The 20,966-nt window shown below is 36.9% G+C and overlaps 1 protein-coding gene across 10 annotated transcripts in view; it reads left to right on the forward strand.

Annotated features, from left to right (window-relative positions):
* LYST (lysosomal trafficking regulator) overlaps positions 1-20,966 on the forward strand; it is a 194,002-nt gene that overhangs the window by 143,884 nt on the left and 29,152 nt on the right. For 8 of the 10 annotated variants that reach the window (XM_070568406.1, XM_070568407.1, XM_070568416.1 and 5 more), the window contains 6 exons: positions 2,618-2,770; positions 5,525-5,769; positions 9,627-9,693; positions 11,073-11,229; positions 14,572-14,712; positions 17,620-17,837. In XM_070568406.1, the coding sequence (XP_070424507.1) occupies positions 2,618-2,770; positions 5,525-5,769; positions 9,627-9,693; positions 11,073-11,229; positions 14,572-14,712; positions 17,620-17,837 (981 nt within the window). Of the gene's footprint in view, positions 1-2,617; positions 2,771-5,524; positions 5,770-6,614; positions 7,435-9,626; positions 9,694-11,072; positions 11,230-14,571; positions 14,713-17,619; positions 17,838-20,966 lie in introns of those variants that run through there. The other 2 variants (XM_070568459.1, XM_070568466.1) reach the window with 1 other exon arrangement.

Here is a 20,966-nt window from a genome sequence, read left to right on the forward strand (position 1 = left end):
GATATTAATCAGAAAATAACAAAAAAGACTCTTAATTCACATTTTTTGTATAGTAAATCTTTTTATCCGTTTCATTTGGCTCGTATTCCATTAAAATATTGTTTGGAGATCTGTGTAATAGGAGAAATAAGGCTTTTTGTTTCAAAAAGTTCTAAAGCCAGGAATTCCTAAGGATACACTAAACAAGATTATATGTGATTTAACAGTGAATACATATTTGATTTCAAAGAAATTAAGTGAAAACAGAATTTGGTTATAAAACAAATACTGTGGAAAAAAATCATGAAAATATTTAATATAGCCAAAAATTAAGTAGGCATTCTTTCATGATTTCTATAGCTATTACCACAGAATTATCCCAGCTAGTAAAAGTATAGTTATGTTATCTTTCAAGATGTATCTTTTTAGTAATGAAGGAATTTAATAGTTGATATATAAGCCGACATTTTTCTGGGTCCAAAAAGTGACATTTTCCACATTTAAAACTCTCCTAAAAATACCCTTGCTTTTAGTAGATTGAAGGAGCCTTCCTTCCTCTGTACTTTTGTAGCATTTGTTCTTACTTCTTATATGACATTTACTACTTTGCATTTTAAATATGTGTACAAAAATCCCATGCCCCCTTTTGTCCTATACAGATGTATTTTATGTAGAGCACTTAGTGGAGCACTTTGCCCATAGCGCTCAGTTAATGTGTGTGGAGTGAATGAATGAACGAATGAATGAATGAATGTTGAAGCTAAACAAGGAGCAATTTGGTTTTAAGTATGATAGTATTACATTTTCATTAAAACATTTTATTTGTAATATACTTCTTGCTTCTACTTCTAAAAGTTAGTTGGGACTCAATACAGTAGTAAAGCAAACACAAAGCAGGGCAATTCACATTTTCAGATTTTTAAATAAGGCTTTGGAAAGATGTAGAGCCTGGGATCAGGTAGCTACTGCAAGTGAGTTCTAAATTTTGCTCTGAGCTTCCTGTTAGCCAACACAAAAGCATAAGTACATGCAGTTTTCCAAAAGGGAAAGCTGATGGAAAAAAACAAGCTAGGATACAGCTTTATTTGATCAGATAAATTCTAACTAGTTTTAAACTTTGGTAGAAGCTTTTTTCATGAATTTTCTATTAAAAGCATCAAGTGACATCATTCATGTATTCAACTGCAATTTACAAAAGATTTAGATGTGTTCTTTTAAGTTTTTCTTGATTTTGTACTTTGGGAAGAGCCCAGTGACGGTAGGAGGTGTAGGACCTATGCCCCTAACTCTTCATTCTAGAATGTGGGGCTAAGATTAATGCTCTGCAGGAGATCCAGCTTTCCCGTACACACTTATCATCTACTTCCTCTGCTAACCACATAGAAAGGGAATGTAGCTACTTGCTACACACTGGTTTGTGAGCTTGCATTCAGTGGGGCTGTATTTGCAGGAATGCGGTGTTAGTTACAGGAGACTGCTTTGCCTTTGCTGGATGATTCAGGGACATGGGAACTGTTTCATAGCTTGGGAATTCCCAGGCCATGGAGATAGGTTGATTTTAACTGAGAGCAGAGCCATAGTTATGAATTCTCAGGCAGAGGCTTTTTTTCTATTCTCCAACCAGACCCCAGGCCAAAAGAGACAGGCTTCCTGGTTATTCCTCTTTATTGATGGGCACATTTGTTTGTCTGCTCTTTCACTGGGAACATATCCCTTCATGAGTTTTAGCTTTCTGAAGGAATTTCAGTGCCACACTGTGATCCAGAGAACCCAAGCCCTCATCTTTTGTCCTCAAGTGGGTGTTAACCTAAGTCACTTAGTTTCTGAAACTGGAGTGTGTGCATAGGTGTATGGGCATGTGAACACATACACAACTGGTTGGCCAAAGTTATAGCTGTTTTTCAAATTTCTCTTTATTTTTGACTCCTGGGGGTTTCATTTCCTTTACTTTCTTGCAAGCTCAGCTCTATATTTAACAGAATATTTGCTTAGTAAAATAAGTCAGTCTAAAAAGGCTACATACTGTGTGATTCCAACTACATGACATTCAGGAAAAGGGAACACTATAGAGACAGTAAAGAGATCAGTGGTTGCCAGGATAGGGAAAGGAGGAAAGGAGGAGGGAGCACAAGAGAATTTTAGGACAGTGAAACTATTCTGTATGATACATTTCATTAAACATTTGTCAAAACCCATAGAACTATACAGCGAGTGAACCCTAATGTAACCTACAGACTTTAGTTAAGAATAGTATATTCAGTATTGGCTCATCAATTGTAACAGATGCACCACACTAATGTAAGACAGTAATAGGGAAACTGAGTGTGGAAAGGGGATACATGAGAACTCTCTGTATTATCTATTTAATTTTCTGTAAACCTAAAACTGCTCTAAAAAAAGTAAAGTCTATTAAAAAAATAATACAAATAAAGTCTATTAATTTTTTTAAGTTTCTTAAATTTTACCCAGAATTTTGAAATGTTTAGTAGTGGGAAGATTTTCAGTGATTCTTATCTGCCATTTTGCCACAAAAGAAAGACTTTGCATTTCATTTTGAGAATTTTTAAAAATCTAAAATTAAAATGATTATTTATATTTCATGTGATGCAAATAATTTCATCTTTTTCTTTTGTCTTAGAACCTTCAGGGAGAATTGGAGCCAGCATCATTTTCCTGGACATATGAAGAAATTAAAGAAGTTCACAAGCGTTGGTGGCAATTGAGAGATAATGCTGTAGAAATCTTTTTAACAAATGGCAGAACACTCCTATTAGCATTTGATAACACCAAGGTAAATTCAGCTTTCTAATAGATATCTATTTTTGAAGTGATCATGGAACCAGTGTAACTTTACTCATACTGATTATATGAAGGGTTAACTTACTTAAACTTTAATTCACAGTTTCTGAAATCAAATAAAAATTGCCTTATGTCTTAGTCCTAATTAAAGTAAATGCTTGGTTATATTAGTATTATTTTTGTCCTCCTAAACTGTATTAAATTCTGATTCCCCAAAGAGACTGTATCTGTAAAAAGTAAATGAATGAACACATAACCAACTTGAAGGGGGTGGTTCAAACTTGATGGTAGATTCCGTTTCTGACAAGCCCTTTCTTGACCCCCACATCTCTTCAGCTGCTATTTGTCTGCTCTCTTTTATAGACAACCTCTTAGAAAAAGTTGTATATGCTTGCTGCCTCCCATTCCTCCCCTCCAATTCTCTTTTGAAATGCTCCAGTCATATTTTTTTCTCACCATTCCACCTATAATTTCTCTGGCCTGGGTCACAGTGACCTCCATGTTGCTAAATGCTACGGTCACATTTCTTAGTCCCCATCTTACTTGACCTATCAGCAGCATTTGACACAGCTGATTATTCTCTTTCTTAAAAGAAAAAAAAAGCCTTCCTCACTGGACTTCTGGCTTATCACCTCCTCTTAGTTCTCCTTTGACCTCACCAGCCATTCCTTCTCAGTCCTGTTCACGGATGCTTCCTCGGAGTGTCTCAGGGCTCATATTCAGACCTCTTCTCTTCTCATCCAGTCCTGTGATTTTGAATACTATCTGTGTTCCAACAGCTTACAAATTCATATCACTACCCAAACCTCTCCCCTAAGTGTCGCACTCAAATGTTTAACTCCCTACTTGCATCTCCACTTGCAAGTCTAATTGGCATCTCACATTTAACGTGTACAAAGCTGAATTTCTAATCTTTCCCCCAAAATCTCTTTATAATTTCCCCATCTGAGTAAATGGCAACTCTAATCTTTCTGAATCCCAAAGCCTTGGGATTATCCTAGACTCCTCTTATTCTCCTATCTCCCACACTTACTCTGTCAATAAGTCCCGTTGGCTCTCCCCTCAAAATACATCTAGAATCTGGTAACTTCCATTGCTACCATCCTGCTCTCAGTCGCCAGCATCTCCTGCCGAAATCATTACAACACCCTCCTAACTGGCCCCCCTGCTTCCATACTCCCCCGTCTTTCAGACTGTTCTCAACGCAGCAGCTGACGTACGTACGTGGGATCATGGCATTCCTCTGCTCAGAACCCTCCAGTCACTTCCTGTGTCACTCCATTAAAGCCAAAGTCCTTACAATAGCCTAATAAAAGCACTCAAGAATCTGGCATCTTGTTAACTCTCTGAGCTTGTCTTCTACTATTCTATCCCTCAATCTCTCTACTCTAACCATGGTGACTTTCTTTTCCTTGAATATAGCAGACACACTGATGCCTCAGGGCCTTTGTGCTTACTCCTCCCAGGAATGCTGCCTAGAATGCTTTCTTCTTAGAAATCCATATGACTCACTCTCACTTTTTTCAGGTTCCATGATCAAATGTCTCCTTATCAGAGAGACTTTTCCTGACTAAATAAAATAGCAGCCTCTCTCTCACTCCTACCCCCAGCATCCCTTATCTCCTTTACCTTACTCTATTTTTCTCTGTAGGACTTAATAGCATCCAACATTGCCTCCCCAATAATAACGTAAGGACTTTGTTTTGTTAAGTGCTATGTCTTCAGCACCTTGAACATACTAGTATGTAGGTGCTTAATGAGTATCTGTTGAATGAATGAATGCTTCCTTTTTCTTGCAGAGTTCAGTATGCAGACTGTCATAAATTCCCTTCCATCAACCTTAGCTTCAGCAGTTGACACCCTTCAGATTTAGACTACAGGTTTAGGTTTTTGCTTTTGTCTTGAACCTATTCTTCTTTTTTCAATTGTGGTTAAAAATACATAACATAAAATTTACCGTCTTGACCATTTTTAAGTGTACAGTTCAGTAGTGTTGACTATATTCATATTGTTGTGAAACAGATCTCCAGGTTTAGGTTCTTAAACACTCTGTGATCTTGCCTTTTCCATAACTGTAGCCACATTTTCTCGTTCTTCTCATTGACTTTTAGTCCCATCTCTGATTATCTGCATCTGTGGCCCCTCTTCCTAGCCTGAAGCATATACACATTTAAGATGAGTATTTCAAATTTGCTTTTAGCAAAGGCCGGGCTCGTCTGTTTTTTTCCATTCATTACCAATTGTCATTTAATTGCTTCGGAAGAAATCAGCATACCCTTTTCCTGTGACAGAACTTTTGTGAATCTCTAAGAAAATCCATGTATTAGTTTTCAATCAGTAATGAAAATCAAATATCCTCTCTTACATAGGATATTTTATTTCATTCTCATGAAATAAATATCATTTCCACCCCCCACCGTGTTACACGTGTCATGACTGCAGCACAAAGGGTTTAAGCAGGAACACAGACTGGGTCTTTCTGATTCAGAAAACCGTGCTCTTTCTACTCATTCATGTTGCATTTATTTAGATGAAGTTTCTTCTTTTTCCTTTATTGTTTTTTTTAAAGATCTGTAATAAGTAACTTTTATATGTAAATTTTTTCTTAGTTTCTTATTAACAGATTTCTCAAAAAATTTTCTTGGGGGACTTGAGATTATAAACATGCCTATAATATCATGAATTCTTTGGAGAAAAGTTTCAGTAAGCCTAAAAATAAAATTTTTTTTTTCTCCTTCCCTTGTAGGTTCGCGATGATGTGTACCACAGTATACTAACAAATAACCTCCCTAATCTTCTGGAATATGGCAACATCACTGCTCTAACAAACTTATGGTATACTGGACAAATTACAAATTTTGAGTATTTGACTCACTTAAACAAACATGCTGGCCGATCCTTCAATGATCTTATGCAGTATCCAGTGTTCCCGTTTATACTTGCTGACTATGTTAGTGAGACCCTTGACCTCAGCGATCCATCAGTCTACAGGTAACTAAAAACATCATCTCCTTTTGGCTTCATCCATGTGCGTCATTTATTTCATTAATGTTCTTAATCATATATAGAGTGAATATATAGTGAACCCCTATATGTCCATCACCCCAACAATTATGAAGATTTTTGCCAAACTTGCGTCAATCTTTTTTCCTTTTTAATTTAAGACGAATCACAGACATCTATGTCAATCCTATGTTCTTCAGTAAACATCTCTTGAGGAAAAAAATAGAACATTTTCCTACATAACCACAGTGCCATTATCACATCTAAGAAAAGCAACAGTGATTTTATGCTATTATCTAATATCCAGTTCATGTTAAAATGTCCCTTGATTTATCAAAGACGTCTTTTTATAGTTGATTTGCTTAAATCAGGCCCAATGTCACCTTTGGCTGCTGTGTCTCTCAAAACATATATCTAGAACAGCCTTCACATTTTTGTCTTTTTCTCTTTCTTTCTTCCCGACATGGCTTGTTGAAAAAAAACAGATCATTTATCTTGTAGGATGTCCCCCATTTTCATGTTACTATTTAGCTTTTTCCTCTAGCTTCTGTATTTACGAGAGACTGGAAATTAGTTCTAAAGTAAAGGCTTGATTAGATTCAGGTTCAACTTTTTTTGGCAAGAATCCTTTTTAGGTGCTGGTGTAAACTTTATATTGCCCCATATCAGGAGGCAGATGATATCCCACTCTAATGATGCTTAGATTGATCCATGGGTCCAGGCTCTCACTGAACTTGTTTCTTTCATTGATGATTATTGCTTGTGTCAATTATTTCACTAGAGGTTACAAAATGATGATTTCCTATTCTCTCATTTTTCTCTACGTTTATTAGAAGAAAACATACGAGATGAGCCTGGGATATTTTATTGTATCAGAGAGCAAGGAAACTAATATAGTCTTGTATAAAGGACTTGAAAAGAAAATTTTCACACTCATATTCATTGAAGCATTATTCATAATACCAAGATGTGGAGGCAGCCCAGCTGTCTGTCTGTGGATGAATGGATGGCAGAAATGTGGTACATACATACAATGGAGTATTATTTAACCTTAAGAAGGAGGGAAGTCCTATCACATTCTACAACGTGGATGAACCTTGGGGATATTGTGCTAAATGGATTAAGCCAGTTGCAAAAAGACAGATACTGTGTGATTCTGCTTGTGTGAGTTGTCTGGGGTAGTCAAACTCAGAGGCAGAGAGTGGAATGGTGGTTGCTGGGGAACAGGGTGGTGGGAGGGGAGAGATGGGATGTTGTTGTTCAGTGGGTGTGGAGTTTCAGTTTTGCACAATGGAAAAGTTCTAGAGAGCTATTGCACAACAGTGTGAATATGGTTAACACTACCGAACTGTGTACTTGAGAATGGTTTAGGATGGTAAATTTTGTGTTGTCTTTTTTACCACAATTTAAGAAAATAAAGCACTCAGAGATCAACTTGAAGTGGCTGTCACTGCCAAAGATAGGAAAATCTGAGCACCAAAAAGAATAAAGACTATAATTGATTGAAACATATTTAAATAAAAAAATACTTGTTAATGATACTTTTTTAAATGTCCAAAAAACAAAGCAAAACTAAATTCTTTGGTCACCGTTGATATAACTAGACACAAATTCCTTGCTTTTGAATTGTGGCAATTAAAAGCAAAGAATTTAGCATTTATCCTGCCTTTCCTGAATGAATTGCATTTAGAGACTAAATAGCCCTGGTTGATGAGAGTATATTCTGCTTATTTAGTTTAAAAAATATACTCTTATTTAGTTTAAAGAAAAATTGACTTCAAATATTCTATTGGTATAGTAGAGTATTTTAATTATAACTGCTAAATAATCAGGCCTAGTTAAGACAGTTTTTAGGAAATCAGATTCAGTTTAATGTTTTTGTCAATTTAAAAAAGAGCAAATGGCACATTATTTATTTTTAGACATTTTTATACAGTGCTGATGGACATTTAAATTTATATACTACTGGTATAAATAGATAAAATCTTTTTGAAAGGCAATTTAACAATATATAACCAAAGAACTCTTCAAATGTGCATACTCTGTTTTAACAATTTAACTTCTAGGACCTTTTCCTTAGGAAATACTTAAGGATGTGTGCTCTATCAGAAAGGTTCCCAGCAGTAGTAGGTGTCATGAGGGCAAGAACTCTGTCTGGTACATTGCTGATAACGGTGCCTGGCACTGCAAGCAAAAATTTAGCCATAAAGATAGTCCTCATATCAATTTTTTAAGTAGCTAAAATTTAGAAACAACCTAAATGCCCAACACCAGGTTTGAATAAATTGTTATATGTTGCAGCTAGTAAAAGTGGTATTGTAGAAATATATATTATACATGGAGGGGGATGTTCTTTTTTTTTTTTTTCTGAGTAAGATTAGCCCTGAGCTAACATCTGTGCCAGTCTTCCTCTACTTCATATGTGGGATGCCGCCACAGCATGGCTTGACAAGTTGTGTAGTCCACGCCTGGGATCTGAACTCGCAAACCCAGGCTACCAAAGTAGAGCACGCAGAACTTTAACCACTCGTCCATGGGGTCAGCCCCAAGATGTTCTTTTTATTTAAAAAGTGAATATACATACACAGATAAGCACAAAGACATCTGGAAAGATATATACCAAAATGTTTTACCTGTGGGTAATAGTATGTGCCTGATTTTTGGTTTATTTTATTTGCTCATCAGGAATTTCTGATTTTTCAACCACAGCAATAGGTATTACTTGTGTTTAAAAAATAAAAAAACTGTTCACGCTACTTAGAAAAAAATTGCCTGCCAGTATGTCAAACATGATTTCTCTTCTTTTGAGAAATGAATTTGTGTCTATTCTATAAAACTATTTTTACTTTTTAACAAAGTTTTTAGGGTTAAAAAGACCTCAAAAATAAAATGTTTACTATTACTAATTTCGATATCCCTATCAAATAATTCTCCAAAAAAATAGATATATCAACATCTGGCTAAGCAGACCTGGTTTGACTTACTGAAATTTGGGGAAATCTGAAGTTGATCTAGTTACGGTGCCAGATGTTCAAACTCCAGTTGCCTCCATCCCAGTGCCGGACCAGATGGCTCCTCAGCCAGGGAAACCTGTCCTTCCTCATTGGACCTTTTTCTCTTGCTCTTTTAAGTACCGCACAGGGAAGCTGCTTGACTCTGTAGCTTGTAAAAGTGAGGATTCATCCTTGGGTTCTCTTGCCTCCCTGATACAGTGCGAACACCAGCACAGACACATCCAAACACATGCACTCATTCTCTGCACTGTGCATAATGGTGTCACTCACCATCTATGAATTAGATAACAAAATATTTATTTCAATACTCAGACTCCACATCTCAACTTGGTCACTGTAAGCATGTGTTGTTTCTTGAGTTTTCACTAACTAGCCTAATAATTACATGGCATCTTCTCATGATCCTATTTCCTGTCCAAACTGCCCTTTACTCTTCACTGCCTACTGGTGTACAGTCTGGAAAATCAGGATAGGAGTTTCTAGGGCTTGGTAGGAGTCAGCTGCCATGAACAGCGTCAGTTATGATTCTGGAGGAAGTAGAGGAAGCAGGGAGGCAAGGGGTAGCAGCAGCTCTTCTTGTATAGGTTACTCATCAGTCAGGAATTCCTAATACTGGTATGGATGTGTTTTTAAAAATTCTACCTTAATAGTTTATGAAATAATAATTTTGGATGATGAGTGTTAGTTGTAAAGCAACATGTGTAAGCACTAAACTAAGGGCCGAGTATTTTGTTGATCACTTATTTACTTACAGGATGCAGACATCTAGACAGCTTAATGCTGACAGTATCAAAACACTCCATATTTTTTCCATCATCTCTTCCTTTACAGAAATCTCTCTAAGCCTATAGCTGTGCAGTATAAAGAAAAAGAAGATCGTTACGTGGACACATACAAGGTAGGTTTAGCTTTTACTCATATTTTGATAAGTGAAAACTGGGATTTTGTTTTATAAACTTGTGTTTTACCTAATTTTAAATTTATAGTATTGATCTTCTGTTTTTCACTTCCTTGTGCTTTGATTGACAAACAACTGGAAATCATTATATGATTTTAAATTTTATTCTGTGTCTCAATTCTCTGCAAATACTTTGCCCGGAAAAAGAAATACATTTATTGTGGCATAAATTGGAAGCTAATAAAAATCATTGTTATATTCAAATATGTAGATAATTTTATTCCTTATAAAAGTCACAAAGATTTCCAGGGACCTGCTATTTGTGTCCCCTAGTATTATTTATATAACAGTATCAGCATATTCATAAGGTACCATAATCCCTTATTATTCATATTCAGCATATTATGCATTAGTTTATTAACGGAAATTTACCATATTTTAAAGTTTTAAAATAGAAGTTAATTACCTATTTCTGTAAAATTAATATTAATGGAATTCTGTTGGCAATTAAGAAAACTCATTAGCCACATGTTGCATTCTTTACAAGAGTATAAAGTTAGGAGCAGCTGAAGCAGTTTTCTCAGATTCATCACAATGTTTTCTGTCATAGTTCCAGAAGGATACCTCCAAGCATCTCACAGCTGTCACTGCTTGATTCTTCTGCAGTTAAAAATGGGGCAGTGCTATGGGAATCAAGGAGAAGTGACTCCAGAAAATTCACTGTCACCTGACTTTCTTATCAGAGCCAGACAGAAGCCATGAGAGATGAGAATAGTGACAGATATCAAATATTTGGTTGAGCTTCCTACTTTATGATGGGAAGATGAGTAGTGAAAAATCACCGTATTCTTTATCTCTGTGTAACCACACTGCAAAACAGCCGTAAGATGTTCTCTTAATACCTAAGAATTCCAATAACATGGTACAGTTTTTACATTTCTATTGCATTACCACCACTAGAGAAGCATTTCTCTGAAGAACAAGGCATTACATCTTGAAACCCTCTTTTAAAATCCAGTCTCCAGGGATAGTAGTGGCTCTCATTTGAGCACTTGACCAACTTAGACATCATGAGCCGTTAGTTGGGAGCCAGAACGCTGGGAGGTAGGGTGCAGAACAGGTGGGTTTTCTATGAGGGAATGAGAGTAAAGGTGCAGACTGTGAGATGCTTCTCGAGTCTTCACGTCTCAGCAGGGCACCAAGGAGGAGACTCCCAGATACTCAAGGTGGCTGAGGTCCAAACACGAGTAGAAGGGCAAGCCATGAGAATGGCATCAAAGCGGTAGCAGGGAAGGTTGGAAAAGACAACGAGCTAGGCTTCTCCAGCTTTCCCTGGAGCTCACTATCATGAATTCTCTCTGATTCCCTGTTTCCTTCAGTACTTGGAGGAAGAGTACCGCAAAGGAGCTAGGGAAGATGACCCCATGCCTCCGGTGCAGCCCTACCACTACGGCTCCCACTATTCTAACAGCGGCACTGTGCTTCACTTCCTGGTCAGGATGCCTCCTTTCACGAAAATGTTTTTAGCCTATCAAGGTAAGGATGGTTTTATAACTATCTAAAAAGTCTTTCTGGGTCATTAGAAAAAAGTCTTGACTGACTTCCTGAAAACATATTGACACTAATCAAACCACAGGAGAAAGAATTCTATTTATTCCTTTGACAAAATTTTCTTCAAAAGACCTGCAGTAAGCCAAATCATCTTGCTAAGGTTTCAAATTTGGCTTCAAATTAAATGTATCTAAGTTTATAAAAATGCAATTCACCTTTTAAAAATTAAGATGTAATTCACGCACTGTAAAATTTACCCTTTTAAAGCATATGCATTTCATTTTTTAAAGGTGTTCAACTTAATAATTATTTCAGATCACGTAAGTTATCTTTGAACCCAAAAGGGAGGGAATATATTGTTGTAATTTATTATAAATAACTAGTTAACAGGAAAACCACACTGCCACCTTCACCATAGTAACTTTCTAGTTAATAATCTACCTCAGCGTTTTCAGTGACAGCCTGCAGGCCTGCAGATGACTTAGACAGAGGTGAATTTTCTAATTTGTGTGCAAATGGGGACACACTCACCCATCAGTTTCTAATGAGAACCGTGGTATTAGTTCTGTAGTTGTTCCTCATGGCACCCAGAATCCTTTATAGAATCATTATCCATTCATTTTACTCAACACATCTTGAACTTCTTTATATATTTTTACTCATATGCAACCTCTTGGAGGAGTGAATTTTGTATTCTCTCTACTTGGTCTATAAAAAGGTGCTTTCTTAAGCTGCCACACGTGGCTTAACGATGGGGATGTGTTCTGAGAAGTGTGTTGTTAGGCAATTTCATTGTTGTGCAAACATCACAAAGTATACTTACACAAACCTAGATGGTATAGCCCCCTACACACCTAGGCTCTATGGTGCTAATCTTAGGGCACCACCATCATATGTGCAGTTCGTTGTTGACTGAAACGTCGTTATATGGTACATGACTGTATTTGTCCCTCTGTAAGTACACAGATGTTCCACGTGACAGCTGTTCAAATATTTGAAGATTTTTTCCCTGTTGCCTTTCTCTGTCTCCGTCTTGTTTATCCCCAGGCTAATTATCCTTAGTTAATTTGACGTCAGATTGAAAGCCTCCTGTATGCAAGGTCTTATCCCACCTACTGCAAGGAATACAAAAAAGAAATAAGACAGTTCTGTACTTAGTAGAGTTTTAAGAACTAATGTTTAAGCCATCCTTGTTTACTCTGGTTTCCAAACCTGTCACTCTTCTGATCATCTTTCTGGATGTGTTCTGATTTGTGAATGCCCTTATTAAAAAGTGGCAGTCCCAAAATGAAAAAGAATATTTCAGATGTGGTTTGGGAACACTGCAGTGTATAACAGAACTGTTACTTCCCTCTATTTCTTTTAACATAGCCCAAGAATCTATTAATATAAAACTCTTAATCAACTAAAATTTCTTACCTATTTTTACGTATTGCTATTATGCTAGGTTTTCTTCATTGTGTATTTAAGAATTTTTTCTTTTAGAAAAAGACTAACTCAGTCCCCATTCAGTTTCATCTGATTAGTTTAAAAAGATTTATGTTGGCTTTTGAATTTATTTCTAGACTTCTGGTTTAGTCCAGGGTTTCTCACCTTGGCACTGTAGTCATTTCGAGCTACATAATTCTTTTTTGTGGGGACTGTTCTGTGCATTGTAGGGCATTTAACAGCATCCCTGGCGTCTGCCCACTGGATGCCAGTGGCATCCCCCCAACCAGCTGTGAGAACCAAAAATGTCTCCAGACATTGCCAAATGCCCCCTGGGGGCAAAAGTGCTAGGTTTTGAACCATTAGTTAGTACATGCATGTTCTAGATTATGGGAGTTTATAGTATCACTTTTTTAAAAAATTAATAAACTACAGAGAAAGCATGAACAGAACCCTCAATGTGCTGCTCTTGTTCCACAATTCCGTAGTCTCTACTCTAGTTACTGTGACTCCACCATAGCCTTACAGAATTGCCTTTAGTTCTTCTGGATTCCATTTAGATTGATAACTTTTTCTCCTGAATGAGCTAGTGAGTTAAATATTTCTTTAAGTGGGCTTCTGTACTTTCTGAGAAAATAGAACTATTTATAAACCTCATTTCTTCCTAGATTTTATTTAGTGGCCAGCCAATGCTAACTGATTTGACAGAATAGATGAGAAAGCAATAAAAGCAGTGGAAAATGTTGCCCCACAGATCAGCTCAGGCTTCAGGGAGAAATTTAGCATGTCTCTTTAAAATTGTACCTTGCCTGATGCTGAGATCTGTCTGTGACAGATTGTTCAAACTTCAGCAAGTTCAGAGGAGTTGCAGATGGTACAGCCTAGTTCCTAAGAAGCATCTGCACTGTTTTCAGGGGCTGGCCTTTGGATATCATTTAATATTCTAGGCCTGCCCGAAGGCTGAAAAGTCTAGTAACTGTTGACAGAGAAGAGACAGGGTCAAAATTCAATTCTATGGTATTAATAGTCTACACCAGGAAAACTTAAAGGAGTGCCTATGCTTAGCTTTATTTTCATTCATAGGAAATCTTACTTAATTCTTTAGCTTATGACATCTAAAAAGCAATACCCTCATGCCCAAAAGAGAAAAGAAAGAAGAAAAAGTGGTCTTAACAGGGGCCACTCCAGTGGCATAGTGGTTCAGTTCTCACACTCCACTTGGTGGCACAGGGTTCACTGGTTTGGATCCCCGGCACGGACCTACGCACTGCTTGTCAAGCCATGCTGTGGCAGGCGTAGAGGGAAAAAAGTAAAGTAGAGGAAGATAAGCACGGATGTTAGCTCAGGGCCAGTCTTCTGCAGCAAAAAGAGGAGGATTGGTGGATTGGCAGCAGATGTTAATTCAGAGCTAATCTTCCTCAGGGGAAAAAAAATAGTTTTAACAGTTAGAGGTGAAGGAATAATTTTGCTTCTTTGTGAGGAAAAAACTATTTTACCTACTTGAGCTTTAATTTTCCTCCTTTCATTCGTTCAATAAATAAATCATTATTGAGTACCTAGCATGTGCTAGCTTTGGGTAATACACCACATCCTTGCTTTTATGGAACTTTCATTCTACTTGAGTAGACAGATAATAATCAATTAAATAAATAAATGGTATAAATTTATTTAGTTATATGTATTATGAAACATAATACAGATTAAATAAAATAGTGCGGTCTCAAATTATATATAGAAATATTTATTTTCAAGAACATGAATAACCTCTCTTAAACTAGGGACAAATAAGATGAACATCATTTCAGTCTTTTTGAAGTAGCGGAAGTAAGTTGATTATAAGAGGCTCCAGATGGAATCAGGTCTTTGTGTCTTAATTGTATTACTTGTATTTTTTTCTAGATCAAAGTTTTGACATTCCAGACAGAACTTTTCATTCTACAAATACGACTTGGCGCCTCTCATCTTTTGAATCCATGACTGATGTGAAAGAACTTATCCCGGAGTTTTTCTACCTTCCAGAGTTTTTAGTTAACCGTGAAGGTATGGCAGTAAATCATCTCTTATTTATATTTCTGAGGGTTTGTAGTTATTTTATAATTTTCCAAAAAGAAAAATAGCTTTTGTAAGTCCTAAAATTTGAGTCCCCAAATAAGAGAAATACCTTTATTTATTAAGTATATAATTTTATTTCTGAGTGAGCTTGAGGATTTTAAGTATTTCATAGGATGAAATATATTTGGAAAACTGTAACTTTTAACTATCAAAAGTATTTGTAAATATGTATTTTAATTTTGTTACAGAAATTGCTTTATTTTTTTCTGATTACAAAAGTTATGTGCTCATTTAAAAAAAAGAGTCATGAATTTATTGCAAGTACAATGTAAATTAAGCAAAGTCTCAATGATTTTATAAGGAATGACCAAGTTGGAAATAAAGCAATCTAACCAGAATTATCTAATAAAGGAATTCTAGAGGATAAAAGCAAATTTTCTGTGATGCTAGCGACCAAGAATTTTGGCCAGTCTTACCTGTTCTTTAATAGAAGATCAGTTAACCCTTTAAGACGTATCTTTGTGTCATTTTCCTACATTACTTAATTTTGTGTTTTTATGTGACCTGTAGGAATATGTGAAATTGAGAATTATATCTTTAGACAAGATAGTATTGGGCAAATTACTTTAGAATTTTATTCTGTACTAACTGGCCTCTATGGGTTTCTTTGGAGAATGATTAATAAGTCCATGCTGCTGGTTACCTGGAGCATGTTTCATAGGGTTGCCCAAGTGAGAAACACCTCAGTGAAATATCAGCACCTGCAGTTTGGGGTACCTGCCTTCTGGCTTTCAGTTTGGGACTCAGGTTTAAATCTACGGCTTGTTGTCTCTATCCATGGTTTCTTATTCGTATCTTCCAGTCATCTGTGGCTGCATAACAACCCCAACACTTAGTGGCTCAAAACAACAACAAAATTATTATCTATCACAGTTTTCGTAGGTCAGAAATTCAGGAACAGTTCAGCCAGGTGGTTTTTGTGGTTTTGTTCAGGGCCTCTCATGCAGTTACATTCAGTTTGGCTGGAGCTGGAACAGCCAAGGGAACAGAGCAGCTGGGGGCTGGCAGGCCTTGCTCTCTTCCATATACTTTTCCATATGGTCTCTCCACATGGAATAGTTTGGGCTTCCTCACAGCATGGTGGCCTTGGACATCCCACTTAGCAGCTCAGGGTTCCAGAGTCAAGCGTCCTAAGAGAAAGATGAACAGAAGCTGTAGGCCTTTTCCAACCTAGCCTTGGAGGTCACACAGCAACACTGCCACTGTGTTCTGTTTGTGAGGCCGTCATAAGTGCCTGCCCACATTCAAAAGGAAGGAGCATAGACTTTGCCACTTGATGGAGGAATAGCAAGATTCTAGAAAAGCATGCAAGACAGCAAGTGTTGTTATAGCCATTCTTGGAAAATATGATTTGCTATAATGTACATCATGTCATTCCCTGTCAACATTCCTGTGGGCCTGTGATTATACCTCCAGTCATCTGCTCTGGTCTACCTCTGTCATGTGTCCCCAGAGCACCTGAAAGTTGGGACTGATTTGAGTTTATAGAGACCCCCTGCCGCTCAGCCCCTCCCCAACTCAGTCCTTAGATACCTCATTCACTATTGTTCAATCGGTGAATTCCTGCTGTTTCTCCCGAAGCTGCCCACACAGAGTTCTGTGGGTGCTCAGCCAGTTCGTCTTACATCACCTGCAGCTGTCTGTGGGATGACTGCTGAGCTTTTTGAGATGACCCCTAGCCCCTCTCCACATTAATTTTATATGAGCCCTTGGTTTATATTTCACATCGCATCATTTCAGAATACTTCCAAAATTAGTAAAGATCCTTCTAACTTTTCACAAGATCAAGAAGTAGGCAGAGAGCAACTTAATTTTATGTGGAGCATAATCAGCTTTTAAGAGGTCCTTTTTAATTTTTATTCTGTTATGGTGTTCAGATTTTCTATCCAAAAAGGTATCGCAAAAAATCATTTCTGTTCAAAGTTAACATTTCTTTTAGGACAATTTTGTGTGTGGGTGTGAGGAAGATTGGCCCTGAGGTAACATCTGTGCCAATCTTCGTTTATTTTGTATGTGGGATGCTGCCACAGCATAGCTTGATGAGCGGTGTGTAGGTCTGCGCCTAGGATCCAAACCCATGAGCCCCGGACCGCCAAAGCAGAGTGCGCGAACTTAACCACCCTGTCACTGGGCTGGCCCCACTTTTAGGACAATTTTTTTAAACACTTCTGATATTTTTGTGTATACTAGCAGACTAATGAGACAATTAGATTACAGTTCATTTATGTCACTGAAGAATCCTCTTATTCAATGTGTTGGGATAATTTTGTTATCCACAGGGAAGCTTAGTAGAAATGAAGTCAGGACAGACCTGCAGACTTACCATAAAATTAATAGATGAAGACCCTTCATTCTAGGAATGTGTATACTTTGTATTAGTTGGGTTTTTTAAACTATAGAATGCTAATATTTACTAAATATAGTCTTAAATTTATTATATTGTTAACACCAATAATTCAGAAATGCTTTTACAAAGTTTCAGTTTGATTTTAATCAAGTTTGCAATTGGATACTTAAGCACTTATTGCATTTGAAGATTTGATAAGTAGAACATTGGCATTAGCAGGCAATGATTTTCTGGGTTTTTTTCAGTCAGATATAAAGTGGTAGAAGGATAAAGTTGAGAGATCTTAAACTTAATTGGAATAGCATTAATCCATGTAGCTCTGTTAGTAGGTAAGTAAGTAGATGAGCAATAGTGTTTCTATCCTGTTTGCTCCTTTTCCTGGTTACAGCACACAATGACTGTTTCTGTAAACTCTTAAGACCTGCTCAGTGGACCAAATGAAGCATGCTTTGGGGGAGATAAATATTAATGCTAATCTTCTCTTTTAGGTTTTGATTTTGGTGTGCGTCAGAATGGTGAACGGGTTAATCACGTCAACCTCCCGCCTTGGGCACGTAACGATCCTCGACTTTTTATCCTCATCCATCGGCAGGCTTTAGAGTCTGATTACGTGTCCCAGAACATCTGTCAATGGATTGATTTGGTATTCGGGTATAAGCAAAAAGGGAAGGCTTCCGTTCAAGCCATCAATGTTTTTCATCCTGCTGTAAGTGACTCTTTTATAAATCTGCATTTATATAAGGTAGAACCTGAATATTTAAAGGTTAGCTGTTAGGCTATTTCTTTAAAATACCGAAGTTATCAAAGAGAATTGGCAATGACACTAAACTGTTACCCAGGATTTTTCAGGTTTTATATTTCACCTCTTTAAAAACAACTAAGATACTATATGTTGAGGGTTCCCCAAGACTACTGCCAGGTTGTATGAGAACTTAAAGACTCAGCATGTAGTCGTACTTACAGCTAAGGTTTATTACAGTGAAGGATACAAAGCAAAATCAGCAAAAGGAACAGATGCATGGGGCAAAGCTGAAGGAAACCAAGCACAAGAGACTTCTCCTAGTGAATCAGAAAGAACATACGTCCTCCAGCAACAAATTGTGATGACACATGTGATGTTGTCTACCAGGGAAGGTCATTAGAGACTCAACACCCAGGGTTTTTATTGGGAGCTAATCATGTAGGCAACCTGTCTCTCACATGTGCTGAAATTCCAGACTCCCAGAAGGTGAGCAGGTGTTCAGTATAAATCACATTGTTTGTACAGTGTAGGTGCAGTGAGCTACTCTTATCAATTCTGGAATGGTGGGAACTCTTCTGAAATCCGTATTCCCAGATACCAGCCCGGGGCAACCTTGCAAGCAAGCATTTCCAAGGAGAGTAGTTCAGGGCTGCCATGTTAACACTTTTCTACACACTATCCTGTATACATATTCTGTTTTAAAATGACATCATTTTTCCTTATTGCGTAAACAGTATTTGTGCCTAGTTAGAAAAATGTATAAGATACAGACATGAAAGAAATTTAAAAATCAACTTTGATATCACCATCCAGAGATAAATATCAAAACCACCTTCTAGACTTTTTTCTATATGTATGTATCATTCCATTTACGTAATAATAATAATACTTATTCCAAAATATGGCTATATGATAATTAACCAGTCTGCTATTGTTGGATATTCAGTTAGTATTCGTTTGCTATTAAAATTAATATTCCTGAGGTCATTTCCTTATACTAATACTTACTTCCTTAAGATAAATTCCTAGAAACAGAATTGTTATATTTTCACATCTACTTTTTAATGTTGTTGCATAGGCTACCTTTTTTTAAAAAAATCTTGTCTATTCAAGAAACATTTATTTTGCTAGACTCTGGGAATTTGAAGGTGAATAAGATTCCAATAGGGAGAGTAGGGCTAGAAGGAAAGTTGGGGTAATTGGGCCTGCCTGGATGTGGTAGTAGCGTCCAAATGAGGCCTCTGGAAGGACATTCCGCAAGGACTGAGATGTAAAAAGGCAAATTATCAGGAGAAAGCTATTTCCTGGTCTTGCCTTGTGGCTGCTTAAAGACAACAAGTACAACAGATTACCCATTAATCCACTGCCTAAGACATTTAGTCTTTGTTTTCCTAACTTTAAAATTAGGAGGTGGAGCTGAAAAAAACAGTAGAAAAGATCAATGAAACTAAGAGCTGGTTCTTTGAAAAAATAAATAAAATTGACAAACTTAGTTAGATTCACCAAGAAAAAAAGATAGCTTGAAGTTAGATGGTGGAATTAGATTAATCTTGGACTTCCCCTCCAACTGTAATTTTCTCTGTAGATTTATCAAGTGGCTGTAACAAATACAGCTAAAATACACACATTGAACCTACAGTAACACATTCTATATCTGGGCTTATTTATGCCAGAGATCTGTTCCTGAATAGTAGTTTTAAAATAAAAATCTCTCTAATCCAGTTTTCTCAGTGATTATTTTGAATACCTCTAGGGTAATAGAAAATTAAATTTCTTTTCTTCTTTTTTTTTTTTTCTTTTGCTGAGGACCCTTGGCCTTGAGCTATCATTTGTTGCCACTCTCCTCTATTTTGTGAGTTGCTGCCACACCCTGGCCACCGATAGATGAGAGGTACACCTGGGAACCAAACCCGGGCTGCCAAAGCAGAGCACACCAAACTTAATCACTAGGCCACCAGGGCTGGCCAAGAAAGTTAAGTTTCTTAAGAAACTTAAGGTGCAGAAGAGAGAATAGACAGATTTACTGATTACACCAATAGAAGATAAATGCTATGGCAAAATATTCTGAAAAAGGAGAATAATACAATTTGACTGGTGAATAGTAGTTTTATACATAAGAGTAGCATAAAATAAAGGCATGGCTTCAGGTATAATTGTTGAACCTCATATTTGATCTAAAATGTAATTTTAAAAATCACTTAGGAATTTTGATATTAACCTCAATACACTCTTGTGCCTATAATCCTGGCACATGTTTCAATTATTCTTACGTAAAATTCACATTAAAAGTAACTCATTTTACACAGCCGACATTACCCTGATACCAAAACCAGACAAGGACAACACAAAAAAGGAAAATTACAGGCCAGGATCGGTGATGAACATAGACGCAAAAGCCCTCAACGAATTAAGCAAATTAAATACAACAATATATTAAAAGGATCTTACACCACGATCAAGTGGGATTTATTCCAGGGATGCAGGGATGGTTCAACATTTGCAAATCAATCAATGTGATACACCACATTAACAAAATGAAGAATAAAAATCACATGATCATCTCAATAGATGCAGAAGAAAGCATTTGACAAGAGCCAACTTCCATTTATGATAAAAACTCTAAATAAAATGGGTATAGAAGGAAAGTACCTCAATATAATAAAGGTCATTTATGACAAACCCACAGCCAGCATCATACTCAATGGTGAAAAACTGAAAGCTATTCCTCCAAGAATAAGAACAAGACAAGGATACCCACTCTGTCCACTCTTATTCAACATGGTACTGGAATTTTTAGCCAGAGCAGTTAGGCAAGAAAAAGAAACAAAAGGGATCCAAATTGGAAAAGAAGTAAAACTGTCACTATTTGTGGATGACATAATTCTATATATAGAAAACCCTAAAGAATCCACACAAAAAAACTATTAGAAATAATCAATGAATACAGCAAAGTTGCAAGGTACAAAATCAACATACAAAAATTAGTTGCAGGGGACTGGCCCCGTGGCCGAGTGGTTAAGTTCACGTGCTCTGGCTTCGGCAGCCCAGGGTTTTCCCCGGTTCGAATCCTGAGCGCGGACATGGTACTATGCT

This window comes from Equus przewalskii, chromosome 1 (assembly GCF_037783145.1).
Source record: "Equus przewalskii isolate Varuska chromosome 1, EquPr2, whole genome shotgun sequence".
Taxonomy (NCBI): Eukaryota; Metazoa; Chordata; class Mammalia; order Perissodactyla; family Equidae; genus Equus; species Equus przewalskii.